Below are 14702 nucleotides of genomic sequence, written 5' to 3'. Positions count from 1 at the left end.
TTTTTTTTTTTTTTTTTTTTTTTGAGACGGAGTCTCGCTCTGTCGCCAAGGCTGGAGTGCAGTGGCGCGATCTTGGCTCACTGCAAGCTCCGCCCCCCGGGTTTACGCCATTCTCCTGCCTCAGCCTCCTGAGTAGCTGGGTCTACAGGCGCCCGCCACCTCGCCCAGCTAGTTTTTTGTATTTTTTAGTAGAGACGGAGTTTCACCGGATTAGCCAGGATGGTCTCGATCTCCTGACCTCGTGGTCCACCTGCCTCGGCCTCCCAAAGTGCTGGGATTACAGGCTTGAGCCACCGCGCCCGGCGTTTTTTTTTTTTTTTTTTTTTTGACACGGAGTTTTGCTCTTGTTGCCCAGGCTGGAGTACAATGGTGTGATCTCAGCTCACTGCAACCACTGCTTCCCGGGTTCAAGCAATCTCCTACCTTAGCCTCCCGAATAGCTGGGATTACAGGCATGCGCCACCACGCCTGGCCAATTTTGTATTTTTAGTAGAGACGGGTTTTCTCTGTGTTGGTCAGTCTGGTCTTGAACTCCCAACCTCACGTGATCCACCTGCCTCGGCCTCCCAAAGTGCTGGGATTACAGGCGTGAGCCACCATGCCCGGCCTAAACTGATGCACTTTCTACCATATCCTGAGGCTTCTTTACTTTGTGGCCCTGGTTAGCCTTTGCAGCCTACTTTTCTATATCCTTCATGCCAGTCGAATAAAACTACTGGCATGCACCACATTCTTCTTTCTCTTGTGCTTTTGTTCATTCAGTTACTTCCTCCTAAAATATCTGCATTTACCTAGATAATCTTCCAATGGAAATCCATGGCTCAAGTGCTACCTCTTCAGGAAAGCCATCTTACTTCAATCAGGTTAATAATCTCTCATAACCCTTTCTGGCACATCTATTAAGGCTCTGTGTACTTCCTGGAGTTCATGGTTTACTTTTAATTATCAATCTTTCCCTTCTAGTCTGTGAGTCTTATTACTGATGAATCTACACAGGGCCTAACACTTGTTATAGTGATCAATAACATATTGGTGATCAATAAACCGGGGCATTTTGACTTGACCCAGCTGGAGTAGGGGAGCCTGGAAAAATCCAGGAGAGAAGCCTGGGAAAGGAAAGAAGGAGGCTGGGCTGAGCTAGAGGTGGGGTGGGGAGACAGCAAGGGGGTGCCCACCCCATTCCCCCAACCTTCACCCACTCCACTCCCACTCCACCACTCTGTACTTACATCCAGGAAGCCAGAGAGCTCTGTCTGCAGCAGCTCTTTCAGCTCCTTCTTGCTCAGCTTGTACTTGTCCCCCTCTTTGCCCGAGTGGGCGTGGAACACGTTGATGAGGGTCTCCATCGCCGTCTCCAGCTCCGAGCCCATTGCAGCAGTGCACCTACCCACCCCCATCATGGAAGTGAGCCTTGAGGACCAGGCCCAGAGTACCAGGGTCTAGGTGAGGGGAGCCCTCAGGCCTGGCCCTGGCTGACAGCTCAAATAACTGTGGGATTAAAGCCCAACTGCAATTGATCTTTCCCTGAGATTTTACAATGTGAGGGAAACCCCAGCAGACCTAAATGCAGACCTGTTCTCCATGTCCCTCAGTCTGTACCCCAGCCAAAGGGAATCAGGGTTAGGTCATGGAGAGAGAGCAGTTGGAGCTGGGCTGGCTCCAGAGGCCTGTGGTAGATGTCTGCAGTGGCTGCCCAGGCAGGGATTGAGGAGGGTGGGGCAGGCAGGGGTGGTCACAGGACGAGGCCATGCTTCCTCTGGCTCTATTTTTACCCTGGACCTTGCCTGCCTAGTATAGCTAAGCTCTGCTGTTGAGGGTGGTGGGCTGGGGTGTCCACTACAGCCTTCCCTCTGCTGCCCACCCCTAGCAAGAAGTCAGTCTGGTACCCTCGGTCAGCCTGGTAGAGGGGGTGGCAGCCCCAGTGGGCGGGTGGCCTAAGGCTTCTAGGGGAGGGAGGTCTCACTGACTCTGAGTTTCCTGTCAGCAGCTGGGGGCCCCTTTTGGTCCTTCAACTCTGTTCTCTCCTGAACATGTCATTTTGGCTTCTCTGGGGTATGCTCCCATTGCTTCTGCAAAATTATCCCTTTCATCTGGTGGGTGGCAGAAGGGGAGAGAGGAATGTTTGAGCCTTTTCCTTGGAGCCAGGGTTCCCAGGGAAGGGGAGAGGAGACCTGCAGGCATTGTCCCTGCGACTGCTCACTCCTGGTTGATTTGGGGATAGTGGGAGCAAGGGGAATGGGGCTGGTATGTGTTGGGGGAGATAAAGGGCTGAGAGCATGCAGTCCTTTGAGTTCAAGGGGCTGGGAGAGAGTAGGAGAAGAAAGGAGAAAGGAGGGGTCTGTTGAGAGAGAAGACTGCCAAGGGGGGCCTCTTTCCTTTGGCCCTGGGACAGTCTGGCCTTCCGCAACCCCAGGGGGGCAGCTCAGGTGTCTCGGATCAGATGTCCCCATCCTTCCCCAGGCCTGGGGGCTGGACAATGGCCCCTGATCGAATGACATCCCAGTTCTTCAATGGGGCCCTTGTGAGTGTCATCTGAACTCCGGACCTGAGAAGTGGTTGTCACAGAGACATGGGGGAGATGGAACCCAAGCTGTGGCTGATGAGGGGATAAGGGGTGCTTGAGGGAGGGATGCTGGTGGCTTGATTACCTGCTCCATGCCAGAGGGGCAGCTGGAGGTCGCCTGGAGCCCTAGAGCAGCCTGGGATTTTATGTGGTGGCAGTTCTGAGAGGACTTGGGGGCAGGGCAGATGGGAAAACAAAGAGGAAAGAATTGGGGGAAAGAGGAGTCAAGAGGTCTGGGCCAAAAAGGGGAGGAGGAGAAAGGGGAGGTCCTGTGGAGGTAGCGTTGGGAAGGGGTACAGCACCCTCCATCCCCCACTTCCCCATATCTTGGGAGCTTCGCCTTGCCACCCCCAGACTCCCCAGAGACCTGAGCTCTTGGCAAGGCAGGGTGGGGGTGGCAGAGACTAAGGCTGGCAAGAGAGGTGGGGGCAGAAACAGCTGTTGTATCTGCTCTCTTCTTCTTACCCCATAGGAGGCGAGGCAGGGGAGGGCTGGGGCCCTTCCCAACACCTGGGAGACAGAGGGGGCCTTGGCAGGGACTTGAGGGCTCCCTGTGGGAGGGCCAGGTGGCCAGGAAGCTCTTGGTGGGTTCCCCACTGACTTCCTCCTTTGCTGAGCTGCCAGCTCTCTCTCTGACCTTCAGTTCATTTGTCTCTCATCACCACCTTCCAAACCCTGTCTCCCCCAGATCCCAAACTGCCCTCACTCTGACTGACTCCTCCCAGATCCTTAGTGCCCCACAGTGCTATGGGCCCCAGCCTCTTGGAGCCCTTCTGAAGACCCCTCTCCCCGAAGCTGGCAGGCCAGGGACTAGCACAATGGGGCAGGGTACTCACCGTCGGCCTGGGCCTGAGGTGGGAGCAGGTTCTGGACAGATAGCCGAGGCTGCAAATGTGGCTGCTGGAGCTGTGTGTGGAGACCTGTCTTCAACAGTCCCTCCCCCGCTGACCCCCCCACCGACTCCACCCCTTCACAGACGAACACCCTGTGGGGCAAGGGGCCAGGAGCAGACAGAGGCGCCCTCTGTCTCCTGGGCTGGAACAGGCGGCCCTTGTCTCTTTCCCAGCCTTGCTTGCCCCATTCCCTTCTCTTTAGGCAGCAGTGGATGGTGCAGGGGAAAGAGGTGGGAAGGAGGTCCTGGGAGGGATACTGGTTGTCTCACCCCAAGCCGGGCCTTGCAGTACCTGCAGCTGACTGTGCTGGTTGACCCGGGTAAGGGGGGAGTTCTGCTGAGGGGGTCTTAGTCTGTGGCTCCTCCATGGGGCCTCACTGAGAGGACCCTCAGTGAGTAACTTAGTCTTGGGAGTCTGAGAACCCACAGAGGGATTTCAATCCAGGACTCTTCTATGGGGGTCTCAACCTGGATCCCCCTGTGTGTGTGGGGCCTCAGCCTGGGGTTCTCTGAGGGATCTTGGGCTGTAGCATCCTTTGTGGGGTTTCATTCTAAGGGGCCTCCGTGTATGTCTCAGATTGGGCCTCTCAGTGTTGAGCTCCCTCAATTGGTTTCCTCCCTCTTCCCCTCTCAGCATACACACTCCTGATTAGACGTGGGGTGTGGTGGCAGCAGCCCCCAGTATTGAAAGGACTAGGACCCTGGGACCCCTGCTGAATGAAATCTGTCCAGACAGCTCCTCTCCCTGACCAAGTGGGGGCGCTCGTGTGCCTGGCAGGGAGCCCGGGTCCGGGCCTGAGGGTTCAGGACAAGAGGCCTGATTGGGCTGTCTCTGGTCTTCAGAATCCACCACTGAAATTTGACACCTCCGGGCTTGTAAGCAGCTCTCTCCTCCTTCCCTGCTGCTTATAAACCTCAGCCCTGAGACTCCAGCTCGCTCCACCCCATCTCCTTGCCCGGTAAGTCTCATTGCCGACCCTGGAGGGAGCCTGGAGATCATTTTTTCTTCCTGGGCTCCCAGGTCCCTCCCCGAGAGCCAGCTCAGACAGGAATTCAGGAAGCAGCTTTGGATGATCGAGCAACAGTGCATGCCGGAGTGTGTGACGGGGGGACGGAAAAGAGAATGCCTCTTCCAGCCCCACCCACCGCACCCCAGGGGGCTGTGAGTGCCTGTACTAAACCCGTCATGGGGCAGGGAGTCAGAGACACCCCGTTCCAGGACCCTTATCTCCCGATGGGGAGGCAGGAGCGGGGAGGATCTGTGGGGTCCTGGGTTCAGCACTCTGCCCTGCTGCCCTGAAGAGAGAGGTAAGGGTGGATCCCGGCAGAGAAAATGGGTCTGTTCAGACAGAGCCAGCTCTGACCACAGGGGACATTTGCCAGACCCTGTGCTTCTCTGCTGGGAGAAGCGGTCAGAGTGTGTGTGGGCGGATGCGAGTGGCTGGAGACCAGGTCCCAACATAAACAAGCTTTGGAGACAAACAACCTTGTGACCTGTGAGGCTGGGTGAGACAAGAAGGGACTCTTTTTTTTTTTTTTTTTTTTTTTGAGACAGAGTCTTGCTCTGTCGCCCAGGCTGGAGTGCGGTGGCGCGATCTCGGCTCACTGCAAGCTCCGCCTCCCGGGTTCACGCCATTCTTCTGCCTCAGCCTCCCGAGTAGCTGGGACTACAGGCGCCCACAACCGCGCCCGGCTAATTTTTTGTATTTTTAGTAGAGACGGGGTTTCACCGTGGTCTCGATCTCCTGACCTTGTGATCCGCCCGCCTCGGCCTCCCAAAGTGCTGGGATTACAGGCGTGAGCCACCGCGCCCGGCCTAAGAAGGGACTCTTGAGACAGACACGCCACAGAGGGGCCACCAGACTCGAAGGACTCCAGGAAGGACCCTCAACTGAAAACCTCCTCTCAAGTAGAGAGGTCTCTAGATCGAGGCATCACCACAGAGGGGTCCCTAAGCCACAGACATTTAAAAAGGAGCCCAGATTGTGAGACCTACAGAAGAGGGGGTTTCTGGAGCCGAATCTTCTGCCCCCACCTAAACTGAGATGCTGTTGTCTGGTCTGCTGCCCCAAGCTCAACCCCTGTCCTCTCCCTCTTTCCCTATAATGCCCTCTCCAGGCCAAGACCTGATGCGGTAACACCAAGGCAGGGGCCTTCTGAACCATTCCTGCATCTTGGGGCTCCATGACTCTCCCTCTCTGCTCCTCCTGTGTTCCACAGGTCAGCCCTGACAAAGGTCAGCTAGCCCCTTGAGGACATCAGCTTTGGCCTCAGGGTCCTAATGGCAGCAGAACCACTGACAGAGCTAGAGGAGTCCATTGAGACCGTGGTCACCACCTTCTTCACCTTTGCTAGGCAGGAGGGCCGGAAGGATAGCCTCAGCATCAACGAGTTCAAGGAGCTGGTTACCCAGCAGTTGCCCCATCTGCTCAAGGTAGGCAGAGGTCTGGGACTGAGATTTTGTGAGACGGTGATTATGGGACACTGTGTTTAGGACGTGATGGTGCCAAGTACGATAATGTGACCACAAGAAAGGATGTGGGTAGCTGCATGTATAAATGGTTGCAGGTTTTATTTATTTATTTTTTGAGACAGAGTCTCACTCTGTTGCCCAGGCTGGAGTGCAGTGTTGCGATCTTGGCTCACTGCAACCTCCATCTCCAGGGTTCAAGTGATTATCCTGCCTCAGCCTCCTGAGTAGCTGGGCTTACAGGTGTGTGCCACCACACCCAGCCAATTTCTGTATTTTTAGTAGAGACAGGGTTTCACCAGGTTGGCCAGGCTGGTCTCGAACTCCTGACCTCAGGTGATCCACCTGCCTTGGCCTCCCAAGGCAGGGATTGGTTTTCTTGCCTGGTGTGTATGTGTGTGTGTTTGTGTGTGTATGCATATAATTAGATAAGCAAAGATACTATGTGCCAGTGGAAGTATGGGTTTGTATTAGAAGATGCTGTTGGGTTCTTGTGTATGCTCTGTGCCTTTCTGGTCTAATTTCCCCAAGACAGAACTGGACCCAGAGCTGGCTTCCACGAGATTCACAGACTGTCACAGCTGGAAGGAGGCCAAGAGAAAACACAGTCCGTGTTCCTCACTTCACATATATAGAAACTGAGGCCTAGCAGTGGAAAGAGGCTTATCAAAAATGAAAACACAGCCAAATTCATGGAGTCATAGATGTCAGTGTAGGGGGTCTGTGGGATGCATCTGTGAAGACTCCCCACTCGCTATGGGCATCCCCTTACTAGGGTGTAAGACAGAGTCATTCCTTCTCTCCCACTCACAGGCTGGAGTCAGGTCTTAAATTTCATTGACTCTGGGCTCGAAGAGGCCTGGTCATTCCAGGCTGTTGACAGTTTGTTTTACGTCTTTTCTGAAAATCCACAGGCACATTGAAGTGTGTGAATATGGACTCCTTGAACACAGTGAGTCTCTGAAACTCATGGTCTTTCATCTGCAAAATCCCCTACAACTTCCAACTTCTCAGATTTTATTTTTTTTGAGACAGTGTCTCACTCTGTTGCCCAAGCCTCAGTGCGATCACAGCTCACTGCATCCTTGACCTTCCAGGCTCAGGCAATCCTCCTGCCCCAGCCTCACAAGTAGGTGGGACCACAGGCACATGCCACATTGCCTGGCTAATGTTTTCTTTTTTTGAGACAGTCTCACTCTGTCATCGAGGCTGGAGTGCAGTGGTGCGATCTCGGCTCACTGCAACCTCTGCCTCCTGGGTTCAAGTGGTTCTGTTGCCTCAGCCTTATGAGTAGCTGGGATTACAGGCAACCGCCACCATGCCCAGATAATTTTTATATTTTTAGTAGAGACGGGGTTTCACTATGTTGGCCAGGCTGGTTTCGAACTCCTGACCTCAGGCGATCCGCCCACCTCAGCCTCTCAAAATGCTGGGATTACAGGTGTGAGCCACTGTGCCTGGCCTAATTTTTAAGTTACTTGTAGGGATGGGGTTTCTCTATGTTTCCCAAGCTGGTCTCAAACTCCAGGCCTCAACTGATCCTCCTGCCTTGGCCTTCCAAAGTGTTGGGATTACAGGTGTGAGCCACTGTGCCCAGTCAGACATTTCCTTTCATCTTTTTACTGGAAACTTCAGTTTCTCTCCTGAAGGGACAGCATTCCTTATATTCTTGTCAAGCAGTGACTTTTTTTTTTTTTTTTTTTTTCCTAAATTCAACTTCCTCTGGGCCTGGAAATGTAGGAAGTGACCTCTCTGCTTTGCATTACCTCTAGATTTTAGTTTCTTCTTCTTTCTAAGAGTTCCCAGCTCCTTGGAAGCTCATCTGCAACCTGCCATTCTTTTTATTGCACTCCTTACAGCTCTTCAGCTCCTGGCTCACTGTTTTCTTCTCATCACTGCTTCTGTTGTTATTCTCAGTGGCTTCAGCATCCACACAGACAATTCATCCAACACCTGGGCCTTTCAATTTTCTCAACTACTCATTTCCAAAAAGATTTGTCTTCTTCCATCTCAGCATCCCACTCCTCTGTTCATGCTTTAGACTGTGTCATTAACAAAATGACGCACCACTTCCAAAATCTTGATTTCAAGTCTCCCTTTATCTGCTGACCTCCTCCTGTCATTCTGATTCTGTTCCCCTCTCTAGCTTCTCCACTCCAGCACTTCCCTGACTCCTCAGGTACCTTCAGTCTCTTGACCCTCTCACTTTTGCATCTTCCATCAATATCCCTCATGTCCTCATTGCCCTTCTTCCTCACCTCAGGTTCTAAGGCTTCTCATTGTAATCACTGCCTTAACTCCATTGATTCTGTCTCTCTCTGTTCTCAACCCAGTTAATCCACCATTTCACCTGTAGTAACTTGCTGGTTAAATCCACTGTTCTGCACCTGCACTTGGATAGCTGAATCTGGCTGGAGAAAAATGCACAGCTTTGTTGACTTGTCTCACTTTAAGTCTATAACCACAGACCCCAAAAGGGACCCTTGGCAATGCCTGGCGGTTCTACTAGGTTTCCCTGGTTGATTCATTTACCAGTTCTTTCAGATGATTATTTCACAATTTGTCTTCTCTCTTCAAAGCTCAGTACATCTTTCCACATTCTCCCTTTTCCTGAGAAGTTTACTCATTGAGAAGGTCAGGAGTTCGAGACCAGCCTGGCCAACATAGTGAAACCCCATCTCTACTAAAAACGTATTTAAAAAATCAGCTGGGCATGGTGGTGTGCGCCTGTAATCCCAGCTACTTGGGAGGCTGAAGCAGGAAAATTGCTTGAACCTGGGAGGCAGAAGTTGCAGGGAGCCAAGATCATACCACTGCACTCCAGCCTGGGCAACAGAGGGAGACTGTCTCAAAGAAAAAAAAAAGGAAAAGAAAAAAGAAAATAGGAGCAATCAGGAAACTTGTACATGCTCCCTCCCTGAAATCAGCAGTCTTTCCTGTTATGCAAATGATCCGTCACTGCCCCTAAGGCCAATCCTTCACCGGTGCCCTGGATCCCATCCCCTCTCACCTACTTAGAGACTTTCCTCTTGAAATTACTCCTCTCTTTCTTGCGTTGTCAAATTTTCCTTCTCCACTGTATCATTCTTATAAGCTTACAACTGATATCTCTTTTTTTTTTTTTGAGACAGGATCTCACTTTGTTGCCCAGGCTAGAGTGCAGTGGCATGATCACAGTTCACTGCAACCTCCACCTCCCAGGCTCAAGTGATCCTTCCACCTCAGCCTTCTGAGTAGCTGGGACTACAGGCATGTGCCACCATGTCCGGCTAATATTTAAAATTTTTTGTAGAGACAGGGCCTCTGTATGTGTGCGTGCATGTAATTAGGTAAGCAAAGATACTGTGTGTCAGTGGGAGTATGGGCTTGTATCAGATGATGCTGTTGGGTTCTTGTGTATGTTCTGTGCCTTTCTGGTCTAATTTCCCCAAGACAGGACTGGACCCAGAGCTGGCTTCCAGGAGATTCACAGACCATCACAGCTAGAAGGAGGCCAAGAGAAACCACAGTCCGCATTCCTCATTTCATATATATGGAAACTGAGGCCTAATTTTTAAATTTTTTTTGTAGAGACAGGACCTCATTATATTGCCCTTGCTGGTCTTGAACTCATAGGCTTACGTGATCCTTCTGCCCTGGCCTCCCACAGGGTTGGGATTACAGGCATGAGCCACTATGCCCAGCCCAATCCTTTACTGATGGAAATTTTTCTTATGTCCATTTCTTCCTTCTTGCACATATCCGTGTTTGTATACCTACGTACTGGTGGGAAAATAACAACATAAGGTAAATGTTTGGCAGTAGAAATATTAGGTTAAGTGGCATGTTCATTTTCAATTTTTTTTTTTTTTTTTAAAACAGACTCTTGCTCTTTCACCCAGGCTGGAGGGTAGTGGTGTAATCTCAGGTCACTGCAACCTCTGCCTCCCAGGTTCAAGCGATTTTCCTGGCTCAACTTCTCTGAGTAGCTGGGACTACAGGCTCATGCCACCACGCCTGGCTAATTTTTGTATTTTTAGTAGAGACGAGGTTTCACCATGTTGGCCAGGCTGGTCTCGAACTCCTGACCTCAGATGATCTGCCTGTCTCGGCCTCCCAAAGTGCTGGGATTACAGGGCTGAGCCACCAAGATCGGCCTTCATTTTTAATTTTTGTGACTATTACCAATTTGCCTCCTAAAAAAGTTGTACCAGTTTATATGGCCACCCACACTTCATGCGATGCCTGTGTACTTGTCCAAACTGGGTATTATTGAGCTTTTAATTTTTGCTAATCTACGATATGAAAATGGTATCTTTTTCTGATTTACGCTTATATAATTTGGAGTGAAATGGAACTTCTTCATCTTCTTCTTCTTCTTCTTATTATTATTTTTTGAGATAAGGTCTCACTGTGTCACCCAGGCTGGGCTGGAGTGCAGTGGTGTGATCTCGGCTCACTACAACCTCTGCCTCTCGGGTTCAAGCGATTCTCCTGCCTTAGCCTCCCAAGTAGCTGGGACTATGGGCATGCGTCACCATGCCTGGCTAATTTTTGCATTTTTAGTAGAGATGGGGTTTCATCATGTTGGCCAGGCTGGTCTTGAATGCCTGACCTTGAGTTATCCACCTGCCTTGGCCTCCCAAAGTTCTGGGATTAAAGGTGTGAGCCACCATGCCTGGCCAGTAACATTTTATAATGTTAAAAAGAATCCTGTAAGCCAGGTGTGGTGGCTCATGCCTGTAATCCCAGCTCTTTGGGAGGCTGAGGTGGGTGGATCACCTGAGGTCAGGAGTTTGAGACCAGCCTAGCAAACATGGTGAAACCCCATCCCTGCTAAAAATACAAAAATTAGCCAGGTGTGGTGATGGGTGCCTGTAATCCTAGTGACTCGGGAGGCTGAGGCAGGAGAATTGCTTGAACCCAGGAGGCAGGGGTTGCAGTGAGCTGAGATCATACCACTGCACTTCAGCCTGGGCAACAGAGTGAGACTCCATCTCAAAAAAAAAAAAAAAAAAAGAAAAAAAATCCTGTAAATAGTTTAATTGGGATCATATAAAAGATATATTTTAGGGAAAATTGACATTTTTACCCAGTTGAGCCTTTCTCTTTAAGAAAAATATATATTTATCTAATTTTCTATTTATTCAAGTTTTTTTTAATATCCCTGTGGTATAATATGAAATATATAGTTGTCATTTTGTATCCATGGGAATTATTCCCAGGACTCCCTTGGATGCCAAAATCCTTGGATGCTCCAGTACCTTTTTTTGTCCTTTTCTTATAGAGATGGGGGTCTCACTATGTTGCCCTGGCTGGTCTTGAACTCCTGGGCTCAAGCGATCCTCTCACCTTGGCCTCCCCAAGTGCTGAGATTACAGGTGTGAGCCACCATGCCTCGCCTCAAATCCCTTATATAAAATCAGATAGTACTTGCATATAACCTATGCACATCCTCCTGTATACTTTAAATTACAAGTAACTCTAGGTTACTTGTAATACATAATGCAGTGCCTACTCATCACTTCATTCACATGGATTCAACGTAGTACTTAGCATGGGGCAAAATTTAAGTTTTGCTTTTTGGAATTTTGTGGATTTTTTCCTTCAAATATTTTTGGTCTTAGGTTGGTTGAATCCAGGGCTGTGGAACCCACTGATACTGATATGGTATTTGGTATTTGGCCTTTGTTTTGTTTCTGTCTTCAGCTCTTTTTTTTTTTTTTGAGAGAGAGTCTTGCTCTGTCACCCAGGCTGGAAGGCACTGGCTTGATCTCGGCTCACTACAGCCTCTGCCTCCCATACTCAAGGGATTCTTCTGATTCAGCCTCCCAAGTAGTTGGGACTACAGGTGTGCACTACCACACCCAGCTAATTTTTGTATTTTTTTTTTTCTTTTTTTGAGACAGAGTCCCACTTTGTAGCCCAGGCTGGAGCGCAATGGCGTGATCTCTGCTCACCACAACCTCCGCCTCCCAGGTTCAAGCAATTCTCCTGTCTCAGCCTCCCAAGTAGCTGGGATTACAGGCTCCCACCACCATGCCTGGCTAATTTTTGTATTTTTAGTAGAGACCGGGTTTCCCCATGTTGGCCAGGCTGGTCTTGAACTCCTGACCTCAGGTGATCTGCCCGCCCTGGCCTCTCAAAGTGCTGGGATTACAGGCGTGAGCCACCACACCTGGCCTGCCTAATTTTTGTATTTTTAGTAGAGGTAGGGTTTCGCTTTGTTGGCCAGACTGGTCTTAAACTCTTGACCTCAAGTGGTCCACCCACCTCAGCCTCCCAAAATGTTGGGATTACAGGCGTAAGGCACCACACCCTTCCTGCTTCTTCCTTCTTAATACTTACTTATTTATCTTTACTAATTGAATGCACCCCCAATATAATGTTACAGTAGTCATCCTTGTCTTCCACTGGCAGTGCTTGTAGTATATTATAATTAAATGTGGTTGTAACTTAAAAAAAAAAGTCTTTTTAGCTCTTCTGTGAATCAGCTTTGTTCCCTTTAGAGATTTGGTGAGTCTTCTCTGTCTGCGTCCAAATGTTGGTTCAAACCTTGAGCATCACACCCTGCCTGAGGCACCCTTCTCTGGTTTGATGTTGAACTATTGTTCAACAGTCAACGTTTTGGTTGTGCTTGTTTAGCTGGCAACAGGTCCTTCGATCAGGACATCTGGTTTACTGTTACCATTGATTTCACAGGCCTATGAGAGAGACTGTGTCAAGGGCCCCCTAAAAACCCAGATACTCCATGTCTTTCCCCTGATCTAGTGACCCAGCTAGATAAATGAAAAGACACAGGGGTCGTGCGAATGAGCAGCTAAGTACTGGGAACTTCTTCAGCTTTCTGATAAAGAGGAGGGTGGCCCCAGAAAGCTCAGACTGGGTCCAACCCTGCAGCATCTCCCCGAGATGCTGGCAAATCCTTGGGCCGATCCCACAGCAGCTGCAGCAGTGTGCTGGTGAGAGCAGATTGTGTGCATTTCTTTCCAGCTTTATATTAAGCGACAACTTGTTTGTGCCATGGTGGAAGTATTTACACAATGGCAAGCACTAGGACTCAGGACCCCCAACCTCTCTCTGTTGGTGCTCCTTGGAGAGGCACCCCGTGGCAGTGCAGTTTTGGGGCTGCAGCCTCATTCTTTAGAGAAGGGGCAGGTGCCACTGCTCTCTGAGGGAAGGGCCTTGAGAGAATGGCAGCTGGCAATTCTTCCCTCCCTGTTTTCTCAAGAACCCCAGTTTCTAACTCTACCCTTTCGTTTGGTGTCTTCTCAGGATGTGGGCTCTCTTGATGAGAAGATGAAGAGTTTGGATGTGAATCAGGACTCAGAGCTCAAGTTCAATGAGTACTGGAGACTGATTGGGGAGCTGGCCAAGGAAATCAGGAAGAAGAAGGACCTGAAGATCAGGAAGAAGTAAAGCCGCCTGGCTGGGATGGGGGTGGGCAGGGCAGGGCTGGTCAGGGCCAAGTAGAACTGCACTCTTCTCAAATAAAGCTTCATCCTTGAAACACAAATGTTTCTTACTCACACTCCATCCTGATTTCTTTTCTTGAGACCAGAGGGTGGGAAAGCTCTCTCTTGACCTGAGGATGGATCTGAAAATTATGAGCCCCTTGAGGACAGGGAATGTTATTCATCTTTGAACATTCCGCATCATCTAGCACCAGGTCTTGTACAGAGCAGATGCCCAGTAAATGGTTAAATGAATATATGAAAAGTAGAGGCAGAGGACTGGGCACAGTGGCTCACGCCTGTAATCCTAACACTTTGGGAGGCTGAGGCGGGTGGATCACTTGAGGTCAGGAGTTCAAGACCAGCCTGGCCAACATGGCGAAACCTCATCTCTACTAAAAATACAAAAATTAGCTAGGCTGGCGCCTGTGATCCCAGCGCCTCAGGAGGCTGAGGCAGGAAAATCACTTGAACCCAGGAGGAGGGTCTGTAGTGAGCCGAGATCGCACCATTGCACTCCAGCCTGGGAGACAGGAGCGAAACTCCATCTCAAAAATGAAAACAAAACAAAACAAAAAAAATGAAAAATGAAAAAGAAAAAAGAAAAGTAGAGGCAGAGATGTGGGGCAGGAGAGGTGACTCAGGGGCTCAGCTGCATGGTCCTGCTGTGTTTCCTTTTTCTTGGAGCTTGTCCGCTGGATGACAGTGATAGTGGTGAACATGTATGGAGGGCTTACTAAGTACCAGGTGCAGTGCTAAACATTCTGCCTGTATTGTCTTAGTTAATTTTCACAGTCCTTTGAGGAAGGCGCTATTTTTAACTCCTGTATTAAAGATCAGGACTCGGATCTTAGGTAAAGTCATAAAGACAAGAATAGGTGGATTTCAGAGCTCTGATTAACCAGGATCCTCTCTGGCTGGGTGCTCAGGAACACTAGGCCCTCCTCCCCTTACCCTCTGGAGCAGTGGGGAAGCCAGAAGGAGGGGCCCGATGTTCTGCTCAAGGACTGTGGGGTGAGGGTGTGGTGGTGCCACCGGAGGCAGAACTTGCCTTGCCTTCCTGGCTTGAGGGGCATATGGTGTACACGACCACCACCAGAGGGTGCAGGGGCAGGCAGCTCGGTGGCCGGCCTCCCAGGACTGTCTCTGCCTCACTGGCAGGCATCCATGTGGGGCAGCTATGAGTCCAGAGGAACCTTTAGGCTGAGGAAGCTCCCCGTTACACACCATGAGAGGATCCCAGATAGACCTCAGAGGGACCCCCAGACTGGGAATCCAAAGGGCCATTGGTGGAGACATTCTAGAGGGGTTCCTGTACTGAAGGGCTCCCTCACTGTGAGAAGC

The 14702-nt window shown here is 50.4% G+C and overlaps 2 protein-coding genes across 9 annotated transcripts in view; one reads left to right on the top strand and one right to left on the bottom strand.

Annotated features, from left to right (window-relative positions):
• S100A1 (S100 calcium binding protein A1) overlaps nt 1-3521 on the bottom strand; it is a 4455-nt gene extending 934 nt beyond the window's left edge. The window contains exons 1-3 of one of the 3 annotated variants that reach the window (XM_025376337.1): nt 3400-3426; nt 3029-3114; nt 1230-1383 (exon numbers count right to left, since the gene is read on the bottom strand). In XM_025376337.1, coding sequence (XP_025232122.1) covers nt 1230-1383; nt 3029-3033 — 159 coding nt within the window. In that variant the 5' untranslated portion in view covers nt 3034-3114; nt 3400-3426. Of the gene's footprint in view, nt 1-1229; nt 1652-3028; nt 3115-3399 lie in introns of those variants that run through there. The other 2 variants (XM_025376348.1, XM_025376328.1) reach the window with 2 other exon arrangements.
• The window catches only part of S100A13 (S100 calcium binding protein A13), a 14456-nt gene extending 1036 nt beyond the window's left edge, over nt 1-13420 (top strand). Inside the window, exons 2-6 of one of the 6 annotated variants that reach the window (XM_025376392.1) lie at nt 796-863; nt 3659-3775; nt 4299-4414; nt 5676-5889; nt 13180-13420. In XM_025376392.1, the coding sequence (XP_025232177.1) occupies nt 5737-5889; nt 13180-13323 (297 nt within the window). In that variant the 5' untranslated portion in view covers nt 796-863; nt 3659-3775; nt 4299-4414; nt 5676-5736 and the 3' untranslated portion in view covers nt 13324-13420. Of the gene's footprint in view, nt 1-762; nt 864-3648; nt 3776-4298; nt 4415-5573; nt 5890-13179 lie in introns of those variants that run through there. The other 5 variants (XM_025376411.1, XM_025376401.1, XM_025376430.1 and 2 more) reach the window with 5 other exon arrangements.
• Nucleotides 13421-14702: the final 1282 nt, after the last annotated feature.

The sequence above is a fragment of the Theropithecus gelada genome, chromosome 1 (genome assembly GCF_003255815.1).
Source record: "Theropithecus gelada isolate Dixy chromosome 1, Tgel_1.0, whole genome shotgun sequence".
Lineage (NCBI taxonomy): Eukaryota > Metazoa > Chordata > Mammalia > Primates > Cercopithecidae > Theropithecus > Theropithecus gelada.
The sequence above is the reverse complement of the archived record's forward strand: the minus strand, read 5'-3'. Positions and strand labels throughout refer to the sequence as shown.